General features: G+C 39.4%; 2 protein-coding genes across 2 annotated transcripts in view; one reads left to right on the forward strand and one right to left on the reverse strand.

Moving 5' to 3' along the window:
• The first annotated feature begins 150 nt into the window (after positions 1-150).
• Positions 151-2,747, forward strand: LOC134671701 (F-actin-capping protein subunit alpha). The gene has a single exon (XM_063529532.1). The coding sequence runs from the start codon at positions 186-188 to the stop codon at positions 1,050-1,052; it is 867 nt and encodes a 288-aa protein (XP_063385602.1). The 5' UTR covers positions 151-185; the 3' UTR covers positions 1,053-2,747.
• Positions 2,748-8,940: 6,193 nt separating this feature from the next.
• The window catches only part of LOC134671710 (murinoglobulin-2-like), a 53,467-nt gene continuing 44,937 nt past the window's right edge, over positions 8,941-17,470 (reverse strand). Inside the window, exons 30-31 of the mRNA XM_063529542.1 lie at positions 10,144-11,080; positions 8,941-9,547 (exon numbers count right to left, since the gene is read on the reverse strand). Coding sequence (XP_063385612.1) covers positions 9,432-9,547; positions 10,144-11,080 — 1,053 coding nt within the window. The 3' untranslated portion in view covers positions 8,941-9,431. The remainder of the gene's footprint in view (positions 9,548-10,143; positions 11,081-17,470) is intronic.

The raw sequence follows: 17,470 nt of genomic DNA on the forward strand, positions 1-17,470 counted from the left end.
TATATTAACTCAATTTTAGATTTGTGAATTGAATAAGATAATTTTAACGATGAACTCAAGACAAAGGCAAAGCATTTATTTATGAAAACTATGTTGCAAAACTGACAGAATTCTGAACGCTCCTTAAGTTGGCAACATAATCGTCGACACCGTCATTTTTCTCATTTGTGTCAAAAGTGCTAAACATGGCGGCGGACGGTGACGAAGTGATTAGTGATCAGGAAAAAGTTAGAATCGTTTCAGATTTTATTCTCCATTCGCCGCCCGGTGAATTCAATGAGGTGTTTAACGATGTGAGGGTGCTATTGAATAACGATAGCCTATTGAAGGAGGGCGCGAGCGGGGCGTTCTCACAGTACAACAAGGACCAGCTCACGCCCGTGCGGCTGGAGGAGGCGGAGCTGCACACTCTAGTGACCGATCACAACGAGCTAAGCGGAGGACGGTTCTTCGATCCGCGGAATAAGCGCTCGTTCAAATATGATCACCTGCGTAAGGAGGCTTCCGAGTACGAGCCCTACGAGCCAGATCGCGTCGCGGAGCCGTGGCGCGCGGCGCTGGACGAAGAGCTGACAGCGTACGTGGCGGCACACTACAAGCACGGCGCCAGCCTTGTGGTGGGGCGCGCGCTCGAGTCAGGTGCCGTGTCGCTCGTTGCCTGCATCGAGGACCACCAGTTCCAACCCAAGAACTACTGGAACGGCCGCTGGCGCTCGGTGTGGTCGCTGACCGTGGGCGGCGGCGCCGCCGAGCTGCGCGGCGTGCTGCGCGTGCAGGTGCATTACTACGAGGACGGAAACGTCCAGTTAGTCAGCTCGAAAGAGGTCCGCGCGCCCATAGTCGCCAATAGCGAGACTGCGACTGCCAAGGAGTTCGTGAAACTGGTCGGCGAGGCCGAGAACGCGTATCAGACCGCGATATCCGACAACTACAAGACGATGAGCGACACGACGTTCAAGGCGCTGCGGCGACAGCTGCCCGTGACGCGCAGCAAGATCGACTGGGCGCGGCTCGTGTCGTATTCCATTGGCAAGGAGCTGAAGAGCCAATGATGTCTCGCCGCTGCGCTCTGAGCCGCAGCGGGCGCTCCGCGTCTCTGTACATATTCGCGTAAGAGTAAATCTTGTTCAAATGTTTACGGGCTCCGGTTCTCCGGTGCGTATTTATCTATGATTATATAGAGAAATCGCTATCGTAACTGTTAAATTTTATTGCATTTTGTTACTGAAAGCAAGGTATCACTGACAGTTTTGAGTGACTGGTTGTGGTCTTACGTCTTAATTTGGTAATTGTTGCAAGAATATTAAAAGGCTTATGGTACTAGGATGATTTAAATGTCAGTATTTATACTAAAGACCTGTAGAGATCGTACTGACATAAACATATTAATAACAAGGTCAGACTGCCACTTAGTATATGTGTCATTTCATGACCAAAAGTTAAATTTCATTGGTTGTTTGTAAGGCTATGTGCATAAAAATACAATTAGAAATCACCCTTATTAGCAACAAATGAAGTAATCACTTTTAGTCAGAAATGTAACAGGTATTACCTGCCTTTAAATTAAGTATGACTCATAAGGTGGGTCAGCAATTAATCTGGGATTGTATTTGATTATGTGTATGATTTACATTTAATGTTTGCTTTAACACTTCAGATTATTTTTGTAAACAATTAAATAGGTAGAAAAGATATGCCTGATAATATAACAATGCAGCAATGCTTTTATGTCTAACTTAATTCCACTAACAGAGTTTTGTGCATTTAACAAAAGCTTAAAGATTAACCTCTCATGTGCCGGGATTATTTTTTGTAATAGTTTCCGGAATTTTCTAATTCGCGGATCCGTGTTCCGGCATTCAAGAGCGAGACCTAATATAATATTCATACTATTTTTGTGATGCAACTGGAATCAAAAGTACATGAAATATTAATGATTAATGATATAAAATAAAAGTCAGATCTTTACAGGGCTGAAGTGTCAAACTATTTAGCTGATGGAGAGGTCAGAAACATTGTTATGTGAGCAATATGAACAAATTCTTCTATTACTTTATGCACATTGTCAATTATCAGTAAATATTAGTTTTTATTATATCCAATTGTAAAGAGCATAAGAGCATAGCTAATTATTTCACATTTTTACAGCAAAAGTGAGAAAAGACATCAATGCTAAGAGATTAACAGTCAGAAAACAAATGTTTTTTTTACTTTTATGTAGAGCCCGCCTCGTTATAAATAATTTTCTGTTGGCTAAATAAAATTATGGCATTTAAGAAGTTAATGTTGCTCGCATGACAGGGCCTACAGAGTGTATTGAAAATCTGCTTCGTCTATCTTCCTCTGTTGCTTGAATATGTAAGTAACAGAAAATTGATGATTATTTTAATATCTATGTTAGCGGTAGACAGCAAGGAGCTATAGATGGTTTCAATGGTGCATTTAATTATAGTTAATTAAAAAAATTGTCCATGTAGCTTTAAAGCCACATTGAGCATAATTAATCCAATATTTTTCAATACAACGGGAGAGTTGCTCAAGCGATGGAAAATTCAGTAAATTATTGTCCGTACTTTGCTTCGAGAGGAAGCAAACATTTCTTTTTATAAGTAATTATATGCCGGTAAGGATTATTTTGTAATTATTATAATTATTTTAATAAAGAACGTACATTTAAAATTCAAGTATTCTGTAATGTATGATTGAATTCATTTGAATAAAAATATATATTAAAATGTTGCTAACTATTGTTTCCTTTTATTTTGTTCATGGTTCAGTCAGCAGCAGCAGTTGCTAAGCGGGCGAGGTGTTCAAAATGATATTGACGCGACTTTATTGTTAAGAGAATAAGAGCGTGTCAAGGTAATTTTGAACACCTCGCCCGCTTAGCAACTTCTGCTGCTGACTGTTCAACATTTCCTGGTTTATTGAGAACGGTTTGTAGTAGCAGGCGTGGCTTACTCTCCGCGATTTCGTAGCTTTGCTACAGGTAGCTAAAAGTACATCTGTTCGACTCCAATTTTGGGGTTTGCCATAAGCCGCGCCTGGCGCTGTCGCCACCTAGCGGCCATATCTGTGCTGATCGTGACAGACGCGTTTTGTTAGAGAGTGAGTCTTCTGTACCTAGTAACTACTATTATTTATTCTGTGGTAGTAGTAATAAAACACTTTATTGTACAAAAATCAAAACAAAACAGGAAAGATATGTTATCTTGGTTATTAGTACGAAGGGATAACCCTTTATGGAGTTTAAGGGATCTCTTTCAGTTAACCTTTGAACAATTGAATGAAAACTGGAGACGGTAGATATCGCGAAAAAAAGATTTGGCAGTTTCATACCTTTTGGCCGGTCCATTGTATGGGGAGGGTAAATTTTTTCGCGATCGCGAGTTTGGTCCTATAGTAAAAGTTGCTCAGTATAATCCCAAAACCTCTCTGGCAACGGGAAGGCACTTTTTTTTGGCACCGTGTATAAATATCAAATAGGTAATGACTGGTCATAATGACTTACTTTGGTTGTTATTGTTATGTTAAAAATAGTAAATTTTTGTGGTTGTTAGGGAATTACTGCTAGGTAAGTTTTCCTTAAAATTGCTTACCAAATGGTTTGCCTCGAGGCGTATTATATTACCTACTCGTATAGTGTAGTATATTTACAACAGTGGTATATTACTTATTTTTACTGAATACAGGCTGCTTTTCCAATCCCGCCTTAGGTACCCTTTTTTTTGACGGAGTGGGAATGCTTTGCACGGTGTGAGAGAGGGGGAGAATTTGGCCCTACCCACTAAACCCACTCCGGCGTTTTACCACCACACTGGGATGGATGACATTCCACCACGGCGCCCTCTGCGCCATATTTTGGAGGTCATACTGAGCAACTTTTAAGTACCTAGTATTACTATAGGACCAACCCTGAAAACCTAGGAAATATGGGACCAACCAGAATCATTTATACCTACCTATATACACACACGAAAACAAAGAAATCTATAAGTAATACAGAATACAAAGTTATCTCTTCCCGTATTATGCAGTTCTGTTCTATCTTCCTGGCGATAACGTTATCGTATCGGTGGTATTTAAGTTCTGTTAGTGTTGTGTGTAGTTTCACTGGCTATAGTGGCTATATGGTTTTGGATACGTACGATCACGATTGTCATTCGTCTTCGCCTCTCTTTGAAATACCTTTTTACCCTTTGACCGCCATATAATGCTGTGGACCTCATCGGAAAGGCCAACGACGGCTACAGCCGTCAGATACGCCAATACAATTGGGACTTACGCGGGACTCCGTAAAGTTCAATTTCGCTTAAATAATCGTGACCGCCTGGCGTCCGGGCCACGGCATATTTCTTCGCCCTCTGGCGTTGAAAGGGATAGAACGAAATACATTTACATATATGTATGGTAAGGATCCTGACCGAATTTTCTCTTCTTTTTCATTGAGCAGAGTGGCGCAGTGGAAGCGTGCTGGGCCCATAACCTAATAAAACTTCAAGGTGGGTTGTAAATGAACTGTCGTGAAAATCTCGTTTTTTGAGATATCGGCACTTTTATAAGAATCATGTAGGGCTTAGATGGTTGATTCTTTATCATTTTTCACCATGCCTGTCACGTTCTAACAAATATGTAAGTGCGAAAGAGACGCATGGCATGACAGGTGATAAAAATTCGACCATGATACCGCTTCTGGTACCTAAATATAAAAATACCGATATCTCAAAAACTATTATGAGATTTAATTAAAGGTAAAATAATTTTGCTTAATCTTTTAGCCCAGGGGTCTCCAAACTTTTTTACCTGAGGGCCATATTGCGCCTCAGAATTTTCGCGCTGGTCACCGTCGGCGCCGAGGGGGCGAGGGGAGGGTGTATCTGGCTGCTGCTGTTAGGGCTGAGCACCTGGAGCCTGGCTCCCGCGGGCCTGATTGGAACGCTGGCGGCGGGCCGGATTGGAACGCTTCGCGGGCCGGATTTGGCCCGCGGGCCGGGGTTTGGAGAGCCCTGTTTTAGCCCATTCGTCTGTTCGATAAGCCCTTTAAGTCTTGGCGTTGGTTTTAGGGACACTCTGTATACTTTTGAAGCTGACTGTAGGTCTATATACAAGTGACTGTACCTATAAAAAAATATAAACTGATAAAATTGGTGTGCTTTCACATTTACGTAACACAATTACGTAAAACCGATGGGAATTCAGATTACTAGATGACTGGGACAAGTTATTAATATCTGGGCTTATATTTATAATTAGCTGCATTCAGCGGCGGCAATGAAAAGTAGGGTTTGACGACCGGTCTGGCCTAGTGGGTAGTGACCCTGCCTATGAAGCCGATGGTCCCGGGTTCGAATCCTGGTAAGGGCATTTATTTGTATGATGATACATCTGTATCATCATACAAATAAATGCCCTTTTTGTTCCTGAGTCATGGTTGTTTTCTATATATTTAAGTATTTATATATTATATATATCGTTGTCTGAGTACCCCCCCCAACACAAGCTTTCTTGAGCTTACCGTGGGGCTTAGTCAATTTGTGTAAAAATGTCCTGTAATATAATATAATATAATATATTAGGTATAATGACATAAATAGGTTCAGATCAGACTCAATGACTACTTATGAGTAATAATTTTTAAGAAAAAAAAACCGACTTCCATGGGGGCCGATGAAAGATTATTGTAGATGGTACACTATGTAGAAAAGGAGGTAAAACCACCCACTTTTCTACTAGCATTTCGCATCTGTATAATGGCTCCTCTACAGGATGGGCCAACGCCGGCCACTCCAAGGGACGCAGCCATGCGGTAGAATGAGATAGCAATATCACTTGCTCCCTCTAACGCATAAATGCGTCCCTTGGATTGGCCGGCGTTGGCCCATCGTGAAGAGGAGCCATGAGGGTCGTAGTTCTAGCCTAACCTAACCCACTCCTCAGATAGCAGTTCGGTTCTGTGCGGCTCGCAGTTCGAACCTAATCAAACCCACTTTTTAAGTAGCATTTCGTTTCTGTAAGGCTCGCAGTTCTAACCTAATCCTTGTTCGGTTCTGTGAGGATCAAACCTAACCTAACCCACTTAATGGCGCATGCCGTGCGGTGTACGGGGGTTTAAGCGGGAGGGGCTAGTAAGATTGGTCGTCATCATCGTCATCATCATCGTACTTTATACCTACATTAATTTTATGGTAGGTAATCATAGTTGTTTATTTAATTAAGGTATCATAGTGGTTTTCTGGGTCAAGGTCCGGGTCCGAGTCCGGGTCCGAGTCCGGGTCCGTATCCGGGTCCGAGACCGGGTCCGAGTCCGGATCCGAGGCCGGGTCCGAGTCCGGGTCCGAATCCGGATCCGAGTCCAGGTCCGGGTCCGAACCGGATCCGGGTATGAGTCCGAGTCCGGGTCCCAGTCCAAGTCAAAATCGAAATTCGTAATCACCAAACGTGTACCATGCGTCATTGAAGAGTTCTGTTCTGGTCATCATCAGCAGTTTCACTTCATCAAATGCGACAGTTTTTAATGTAAATGCTTGATTTTATGATGAAAATACAAAAAAATCTATACGTATGCCTTTAATATTTGAGGAGTTCCCTCGATTCCTTATGGATCCCATCATCAGAACTCGAGCTTGACAAAAATGTGGCTTAAAAACTTAACTTGCTTAACGAACATAACGAAAAGGAAAAATCGCCAAACGTGAACGATGCGTCGTTTAAGAGTTCTGTTCTGATCATCATCAGCAGTTCCACTTCATCAAATGCAACAGTTTTTAATGAAAATGCTTAATTTTCTGATGTAAATACAAAAATCTCTATACGCATGCCTTTAAGATTTGAGGAGTTCCCTTGATTCCTCATGGATCCCATCATCAGAACTGGAGCTTGACAAAAATGTGGCTTAAAAACTTAACTGGCTTAACAAACATAACGACGAGGACAAATCGCCAACCGTGAACTATGCGTCGTTGAAGAGTTCTGTTCTGATCATCATCAGCAGTTCCACTTCATCAAATGCAACAGTTTTTAATGAAAATGCTTGATTTTCTGATGTGAATACAAAAATCTCTATACGCATGCCTTTAAGATTTGAGGAGTTCCCTTGATTCCTCATGGATCCCATCATCAGAACTCGAGCTTGACAAAAATGTGGCTTAAAAACTTTACTTGCTTAACAAACATAACGAAGAGGACAAATCGCCAACCGTGAACTATGCGTCGTTAAAGAGTTCCGTTCTGATCATCATCAGCAGTTCCACTTCATCAAATGTCACTTTTTTGGGTGTATATGCTTGATTTGTTGATAAAAACCCAAAAATCACTATATGTATGCCTTTAAGATTTGAGGAGTTCCCTCGATTCCTCATGGATCCCATCATCAGAACTGGGTTTTGACAAAAACGGGACCAATCTGTATGCATATACATTCAATCAAAAAAAGATTTTTCAAAATCGATCTAGTAATGACGGAGATATGGAGTAACAAACATAAAAAAAAATAAAAAAAATAAAAATAAAAAAAAACATACAACAGAATTGATAACCTCCTTCTTTGAGATTTGGAAGTCGGTTAAAAATATTAACTTAAACTAGCACAGCGATCACCAAATTCCATACAATCCTTCCCTCGAAAAGAACGAGGCCAAAGCCAGCCACTTTGATAACTTGAAGAGTTTGTAGACCCTTGATCTAGCAGTTTGACAGAAAGATTTGTCTATAATATCTTCTTCTTCTACCTAGCGTTATCCCGGCCTTTGCCAATTTATTTATTTGGGGAATTTAGGGAGAATTGTCTATAATATATTAATTATCATATATTATGTAGGTAAAGTCAGCAGTAGAAGTTGCTAAACGAGCGAGTTGTTCAAAATTTTATGATCTTGACGCGACTTTCTTGTTAAGAGAATAAGGGCGTAACGTGTCAAGGTAATTTTGAACACCTCGCCCATTTAGCAACTTCTACTGCTGACAAACTAGCACTACCTGACTCTAATTATGTACACTTCAACAAAAGTTTAAGTAATAATGCAATTAAAGTATATAATAAGTTGACCAAAGATATACAGGAATGTGACGATATGAAATTATTTGACATGAAAGTGAAAGAATATTTTATAAATAGGCCATATTATTCTATTGACGAATATTTTGCTAATGTATTAAATTAAGCTGACATTATCCATTATTATTATTATTTTCTTCTGTTTGTTTGTTTTACTTGTGTTGTTTATATTTAGTTTTATTCTTTGTATATATTGTTGTGACTTATTATTATAAGTGAAATTAACTGTATAATTTGCATGCATGCAACTGTGCTTTTATAGCAAATAAAATTTGATTGATTGAGTGCTGCTGCTGACTGTACGACAGTTAGTCAGCGACAGTTAAAGAAATATTCTATTATTTATTATTTTTGTCAAATGAATAATTTTGAAATTTATTTCTTTAGATTTGTTTTATGAATACAATTTATTTATTTATATAGCTTATATAATATATATAGAGTTTGCACGACGGATCCGAAATATATGGGAAGATCCGCGGATCCGGATCCAGATCCGGATAATTTCATACACTTCGGATCCGGATTGCAAACCCCAAATATATAGGTACGCCTGAAAAGGAGTGGGTCAAAAAATAGCACTAGCCTGGGTATAAAATCGTATAATCACAGCCTTCATACAAGGGCGGCGGATTCACAATGTTGCTTACGACTAACACGACTAAGGGCTCATGCAGGGACTCCAGTGGCCTATTTTATAAAGCTACAAGCTACAATTTACAAGCGGAAGTCTCGTTCTAACACATAGGGTTAGAAAGAGACTTCCGCTTGTAAATTGTAACTTACTTCATAAAATGTGACGTCCCACGGTAAAGGTACCTTATATGGCGGCTGGCGCTTACGCTATTATTAACGTCGCTCCAATATTTTTGCGGCGCTATGCGACGTAAGCGCCAGCCGCCATAAGGTACCTTTTGCCGTGGAACGTCACAAATAGGCCACAAAAATCCACTGAGATTATATAATAAATACTCTTAAACTATTTATTTACTAGTAAAGGACAAGTTTTCCTTATTTAATAAATTAATAATATTTTAAACGAAATAATTTAGGTATAATCCTTTAGTAACGTATCTTCCCGGAAAATGAGTAAATTTTTTAAACATTTAGTTATATTAGCGACATCTATGTAGCTTCAGGTAAACTAAACATGTAAACAGTTCACAGAGTCGTGAAATTGGTGGTTATTTAAGTGCACAATGTAATCGTTAGATGGCGCTAATATCAAACTTAGTTAATTCAGCAGACAACATATATAATACCTTTTCATTAACTTCCATATAATTTTATCAACTAAATTGATATTGGACTCCTGATATAGACACAATTTTACTGAAGAATTTTAGCAGGGATCTACTCACAATTTAAAACTATCAGTCTAGCGCTTATACACGTATCTATGCCTAGGTTCAGAATATATGTAGTAACTGTAGGGTGGGTAGCTGTAGAACGCCTTTGGGCTGGCTTGGACAGACGGGAAGGCTGCGTTAGGTGCTGTAAAATATAAACATGACAATATTTTAGTGAGTCCAAACCGTGAAAGAGTCGACCGGGATAAATGCAAGTACCTTATAGCACAGAATAAATAATAGTACTAGGTACAGAAGACTCACTCTCTAACAAAACGCGTCTGTCACGATCAGCACAGATATGGCCGCTAGGTGGCGACAGCGCCACGCGCGGCTTATGGCAAACCCCAAAATTGGGGCCGACCGGATGGAGTTTTAGGTACTTGTAGCAAAGCGACGAAATCGCGGAGTGAGCCACGCCTGCTTATAGTAAGGGGTTGTTACATCTATTTATTTTTTAAACAACGTGAATTTCAAGAGTTTCTGTCATCTATTGATAAAAATCATGGGGGCTAGCCAATTGTTTGCGCTGGAGCGAACGAAAAGCTAATGTCTCTCTGTCGCACTTATATGGAAGAGTGATAGAGAGACATTATCTTTCCCCAATGTCCTCATTCTCATCGATTCCGCTACTGTAGCGGAATAATCGCTCTTCCATATAAGTGCGACTGATCATGTTCATAATTTTTTTTTGGTCATAGGATCATGCATTTACTTTACAACTCTTTACTTGTTACTTACCCGTAATAGGAGGGACCGATACAAAATTCGGAGGTGGCAATACAACCACAGGCACCGGCCCTTCAATCCCTTCGGGAACATCTAGATCTTTCTCCGAATTTACCACATGGAAACTCGATAGCTTCGGATTATCTACTTCTGCTTCTTGCTTAGTATCATCTCTTACTTCTATTCTATGCTCTGATTTTACTTCTTTCGTTTCTAGAAGTTCTGTTTCTGAATAAACTGGTTTATCAACGTTAGTGCTATTGTTTATTCCTTCTGAGTCGTCAACTGGTTTATCAATATTTGTATCTTTTATCCCTGGATTAATATTGCTATCATTTATATTGTCGAAATTCCTCTCAATTTTATCGTCAATTCTAATGATTTCATTTTCAGATTCTAATTTAGGTTTCCTTTCATTATCTGCTTCTAAGTTACTGACTTTTTTATTTGTATTTTTAATGTCTGTCTCATATTTCTTTGTCAAATCATCTTCTATGTTACTGGGATTCAATTCAACAATATTTTTATGTTCTGTCTCATCTTTCTTTGTCAGATTATCTTCTGATATGTTACTGGATTTACTTTCAACTATATTTCTATGTTCTGTCTCACCTTTCTTTGTCAGATTATCTTCTTCTATGTTACTGGGTTTATTATCAATAATATTTTTATGTTCTGTCTCATCTTTCTTTGTAAGATTATCTTCTTCTATGTTACTGGGTTTATTTTCAACTACATTTTTATTTTCTGTCGCATCTTTCTTCGTCAGATTATCGTAAATGGGATCTTCTAGAGGAATTCCATCAGGTACATCCTCGAGAGTAAATTCGTCGTTGATCAGGATCTCACCATCTTCTGATAGGGATTTGGTGAACAAGTTGTCTGAACGCAGATAGTCGTTGCTCCTTTGTGAGATCCTTGATGGACAATCTTCAGGTATCGTGTACATCTGAAATGAAAAGTGTGTTGTACTTATTTCTTGTTAATGAGTAAACTCTAGCTTTTACCAATCAATATTTAATTGATAAGTAACAGATATTCTGCCTAGTAATACCACGTATATAACAATAACATTAGAAAAGGTTTCGTTATGATGAAAGCATAAAATTATAACGAAACAACTCCGTCAATATAGCCATAATCATAACGGGTGTAATAAACTTTTTTCGAGGTTTTTCAGTCCTTACTAAATATTTATATGGTCCTTTTGCGCATACTTGATGAGCTCCATGTAACCTCGATCGATAGGTACAGCATATATTTAAAAATAATATACCTTTTCTTTATGGGACACCAAAATAACACACATACCTGCGTGTCATTATGCACTGACATAATAATGTTGAACCCTGACATAAAGCCGGTTTGGTAGCTGCCGCCGGTCCCACGGCGTGCACGATGAAGCATCTATGAGCATCATGCAGCCTCCACCACGAGGTATACCGCGTGATACAGAACAGAACATTTCATCACAGTGTAGATGCGTGTCTCATAAGTACTGTGAGACAGTTAGTCACATACCTGTGTGTCATTATGTGCTGGTACATAGTAATCCTGAACCCTGACGTAAGCCGGTTTGATAGCCGCCGCCGGTCCCACGGCGTGGACGGTGAAGCATCTAATGAGCTCCGTGCAACCTCTAGTCTACCACATAATAAATCGCCTTATAGTCATGGTGTATGCCTATATGGTATACCTGGGTGTCATTATGCGCTGGTACATAGTAATCATGAACCCTGACATAAGCCGGTTTAATAGCTGCCGCCGGTCCCACGGCGTGAACGGTGAAGCATCTAATGAGCTCCGTGCAACCTCTAGTCTACCACATAATAAATCGCCTTATAGTCATGGTGTATGCCTGTATGGTATACCTGGGTGTCATTATGCGCTGGTACATAGTAATCCTGAACCCTGACGTAAGCCGGTTTGGTGGCTGCGGCCGGTCCCACGGCGTGGACGGTAAAGCATATATAAGCTCCGTGCAACCTCTAGTCTACCACATAATAAATCGCCTTATAGTCATGGTGTATGGTGTTAGGTATTAGATATGGGGTAGATACAAATTTATATAAATGTACTTGAGGGTGGGTTTTAGCTAGGCCGCTCAGTCTGCGAATATACGTACTACGCATCACACACCGTCTTTTATTTATTAGTGGCTGACGAGGATTTTGTTGAAATCAACATGTCGGTGGGGAAAATTAGGGAGTTCGACGTCCAAAGTGGTAGCTGGAGATCATACTGTGACAGGCTGGAGAGCTACTTTGTCGTCAACGACGTGAAAGATGAGCGGAAGTTACCGACATTGATTTCGGTAGTGGGTGAGACAGCTTACGAATTAATGGCGAATTTGTGTAGCCCAAAGAAGCCGGCCGAGATGACCTTCAAAGAAGTAGTGGCAGTAATGGAAAAACATCTGCAACCAACTCCTTCGGTGCTAGCAGAACGTTTCAGATTTCGTTAGTACCGACAGGTCAAAGGTCAAACAGTGGCGCAGTACGTGGCGGAGTTAAAAAAGATGGCACGGTTTTGTGATTTCAAAACGACGTTAGACGACAATATGCGAGATCAGTTTGTGTGCGGGTTGTCCAGTGATCTTATAAGGCAGCGATTGTTTGCGGAAGGTGAAATCAATTTTACGAAATCAGTTTCATTAGCGTTATCTCTGGAAGCGGCCGAGCGGGATTCGGTAGCGGTCGAGGGGGGAGGCGGCGGGGCAGCCGCAAGTAGCTCGACAACAGAGGCTGCAGCAGTGGGTCAATTTCACCAAACGAGCATTTTTGTCTAATTCCCATGGAATTTTGAAATACCAACATTACACAAAAAAAAATATGCTGAGAATTTGATAAAAAATATAATAAACATTAATTTTCTTATGGGATAAAAATATTCATAAAACTATAAAAGTTATTTCAATTAAAAATTTTGGTCAGGGCACGGGAATTAGTGTGTCCATGGAAATTAGATTTTACGCACGGGAATTGTTTTCTTAACTTATTTTGGTACTTAAAACTATTATTTATGTATATTTTAATCTACAATAATATACTGCAACCATACTGAAGTGGCATCGAACATATTTACCTTCTTTAATTTTAGTTTCGAACGACAAATCTACGAAAGTATGATACTTACACTAAAAACTAAGTATTTGACTAATCGTTTCCTTTATTTTAATGGCAACTAATCTCTCTTTCTTAGTAAAATGTACATATTTCAAAACAATACTTTGAGTAGTTTCGTAAACTTGTCCGCCTTACATACAAAACTAATCATTAAAAAGTGTCATTATGTATCTGCATGTAGATAGGTACAAACAAGGTGTATGATCTGGTATATGGCCGTATAGGAAATGATACTAAGAATAAATAGGGGCACAGTGAGAAGAAGTTATTGTGTAAGTTAATCTGAAGAAATCGAATATGCTGCCTTCATAAATTAATAACCCAAAAATTGTTTGAAAACATATGAGGTAAGGTGGGGTAAAACTATCACTGGGGTAAGACTATCACTTGTATGGAATCCTCATACTGTTAGTCTTACCCCGCCTTACTTTACACATAGGTATGCGGGGTGTCCCTGCCATGCGGGAAAATCTTCAAAGTGTAGGTTGGTTAAGTAATTTCTCAAAAATATCATATTCTTCCTAAAAAAAACTTCCTAAAAAATACCCTGGCACTGACTAAAATAACCGACTTGGTTTCACATTACATCCCAATTTTTTTTTGTAGTAGAATAGAAGAACTGCGTTGCGAGATTTGCATCTTTTTACATGTAATCTTTTAGATAGGATCCCATCTCTTTTTGTAGGCTGTCCTTCTTTTCTGATAATCATACCCATACCATACTGATACTATGTATACACATATCATAAATATACATATCTTTATTCATACTCACATCGTACATCGTAGTGTACCTTTACTTTCCCTGCTAATTGTAAGAACTAAAAAGTAACGTTGTTATCGCATATATTTCTATAGGATTACAAACTTAATTATGCAGTTATTTATGCACTTATCTTTAGAACGTGAGATTTTTATTGGCTTAAAAAGCTTAAACCTAATTAGGTTTCAAATTTGGAACTTGTGGGTATGCTAGAAGTACCTCAAAATAATATTGATTGCGAGTGATTGTGCCTGTGGACATGCTCAAATTAAGCGTGACGAGATAACAGACAAACAGACAGAGATACTTTCGCATTTATAATATAGTAAGAATAGGATATATTTAATTTTTCTTGTACCTATTAGAAAAGTTAATTTATAACAACTAATCTATTAAACGAGCAATTCTTGTATATATTTCGGGGATCTCGGAAATGGTTCAAACGATTTCGATGAAAATTGATCATATATGAGGGTTTTCTGGGATGAAAAATCGATCTAGCTAGGTGCAATGTCATCTCTGGGAAAACGCGCATTTTTGAGTTTTTAGGTAGGTAGGTGTTGGTCTCCCAGATATTTAAACTTTATACGACTTACGCTGTCAGCTGTCAAATTTACAAAAAAAATCATTGTAAATTTGATTCATTTTGTTTCATGTAACCTTAGGTACGGGTATTATAATATGTAATAATTCCAAAAATAGTTTTATGTTTATACAAATTTAATCTGTTTTATTCTAAAGGTTTTTAATAAAAAAACTGACATTAACTGTTTATATAATATTTTAATGTTATAATATGATCAATGAATGAGGTTAAGTGGCGCAAGAACTGTTAGTCTTGGACTTAACAAGGATTCCATACAAGTTATAGTCTTACCCCAGTGTCGTCTTACCCCAGTGTCATCTTACCCCACCTTACCTTACGTATTAAAATTGCCCGGGTTATTCGGGTCCACCCTGTAAACGTACTGTAGTACTTATACTAAAAAACCGTTCACAGATTTTTGTGCATTCTTTAAGATTTCCTTAAATGTAAAATAGAAAGATATACGTCATATTATCATTACATATAATATATATTCAATATGAATATATATATATATATATATATATATATATATATGTAATAATAATGACGTAAACATTGCCAATTAACTTACAGTGCCCCCAATTAAAAATTTGTTGACAATAAATGTAATACTTTCTAATTCCCGTGCCACTTAATCAGCTGTTTAGGTAAATATTCCATGGGAATTAGGGCACGGAAATTAGAAATCGAAATAAAAATATTCGCCAAAAATTTAAATCGTGTTTAACCAAACTTTTATGTTATTGCTTACATAAAGATACATAAAGGGCTCCTAAATATGACAATTGTTATTGAAAAGCTATGTGGGAAATAAAATTTATAAGGGGCATCGAAATTAGAAAAAAAATGTCGCCCACCCGGATTCCGAAATACTTATGCGATTTGCTCGAACACGCCGCGGCTTGACGTACATCCGTTTGCTTTGAGAGACAGACGAATACTGCCAGTTCAAGTGAGGCGGGACACGAGGCGGTTCAGATACAGACGTCGGCTGTCAGAGCCCTTTGAGTTTTGCCGACGAAATTGTACTCGCGCGCTCGGACAAAATTTAAACTTCGATCACGAGTTATTTACCACAATGAAGTTAATAGTGTATGTGCTCGGTGATAGTAAATATCATCTAGTTTAAGTATTTGACACTAAATTAGTGATACTAATGTAGAATTTTTCGTAGGATTTTTCATTATGCTCAAAAGTAGATTCCGGACAGGGCACGGGAGCAGTAATTTGAGCCTTTAAGTATTTTTAAGTGTACTCTAAAAACCAATTAATCAGTTAATTCATATGGAACCCGGTGAGAAAGTGTGGATTCTTTATGTAAAAAAAAAATGGTAAGTATTATCTGATGCTAACCCGCGATTTTCATCACGGACAGAAAAAAAATCGTGTTCAGAAATTGACCCCAGTGCATAATGTTCGTTCGGCAGGGGCGGGATGCATGGCGTGCGGTGATTTTCGTCATGAACAGGCTCATTGCAAATTTAACAGTTACGTGTGTAGTCGGTGCAATGTAAAAGGGCATTTGCGTCGCATGTGTCCAACCATGACCAACGGAATACGCGGACAGGTTTCTACGCCTAGAGGCAGTGCCAGGGGTGGCGGTACAAGGACTTCAGCCGGCTATGGCCGAAGCGGAGCCACTCGATACGGGCCGGGAACAGCGGCCACGCCCGGAGGCAGCGGAGCGCGCGGTGATCGCGCTAGGAACAGCTGGGGCAATTCACGGGTGCACTGGGTGGTCGGCGATGGCCAGCTGGACCAGGAGGAGATACCGTTAGAGGTAGATGAAGGCAGCGAGGAACCTATTTACCAAATGAGCCTCGACAAATACAAACCGGTAAGGATACAAGTGATTGTTAATAATAAGTTAATGACCTTTGAAATTGATACCGGTACAGCCTTAACCTGTATAAGTAAACAGACATATGACAAATTGTTTAAAGATGTAACTTTAGAGCCATGTAACATGTCCTTAAAGTTTTATGATGGTACCGTAACGAAACCGTTATCAGGTTTTATTGTGGGTAATGTGCAGTACAAAAACATAAACAAAAACTTGAATTTATATGTCCATCACAGAGGTACGACGAGTTTATTAGGTCGTGAATGGCTAGCCGAATTAGATATTGCAATACCTAAGCTGTCTTCCTGTGAAAATGTTCTTACGAATAATGTAATATGTGAAAATGAAATATCCGATGTAATTTCCAGGCATAAAGAAATATTCGATGGGGCTTTGGGTGCGTTCACCGGCGGACGGGCTCGGCTGCGCGTGCGGCCGGACGCGACGCCCGTGTTCTGCCGCGCGCGCCCCCTGCCCTACGCGCTGAACGGCCGCGTCGACGCTGAGCTCGACGCCATGCTGCGCGCCGACGTCATCGAGCCGGTGGAGCACTCGGACTGGGCCACGCCATTGGTAATCGTCAATAAACCGGACGGATCGTTACGATTATGCGCCGATTACAAAACCACATTGAATCGCGTTTTGTTAGTAGATAAATTTCCGATTCCAAAAATTGAAGATTTGTTTTCCCAGCTTAGCGGTAGTAGGTATTTTACTAAGCTAGACTTATCACAGGCCTACAATCAAATTATATTGGAAGATGACGGCTCTAGGGATTTAACGGTAATAAATACGCACCGGGGATTGTTTAGGTATAAGCGTTTAGTATATGGTCTCGCATCTAGCCCGGGTATATTCCAAAGAATTATGAGTAACCTTTTGAAAGATATCCCTAACGTGACTTTCTTTTTAGATGATATTTTGATAACTGGGGATACTTTAAATTCACATTTGGGTAGCCTTCAGCAGGTACTAGAGAAATTGAGTAAATATGGTTTAAGGATAAAAAAAACAAAAGT

Source organism: Cydia fagiglandana, chromosome 16 (genome assembly GCF_963556715.1).
Source record: "Cydia fagiglandana chromosome 16, ilCydFagi1.1, whole genome shotgun sequence".
In the NCBI taxonomy this organism is placed as follows: domain Eukaryota; kingdom Metazoa; phylum Arthropoda; class Insecta; order Lepidoptera; family Tortricidae; genus Cydia; species Cydia fagiglandana.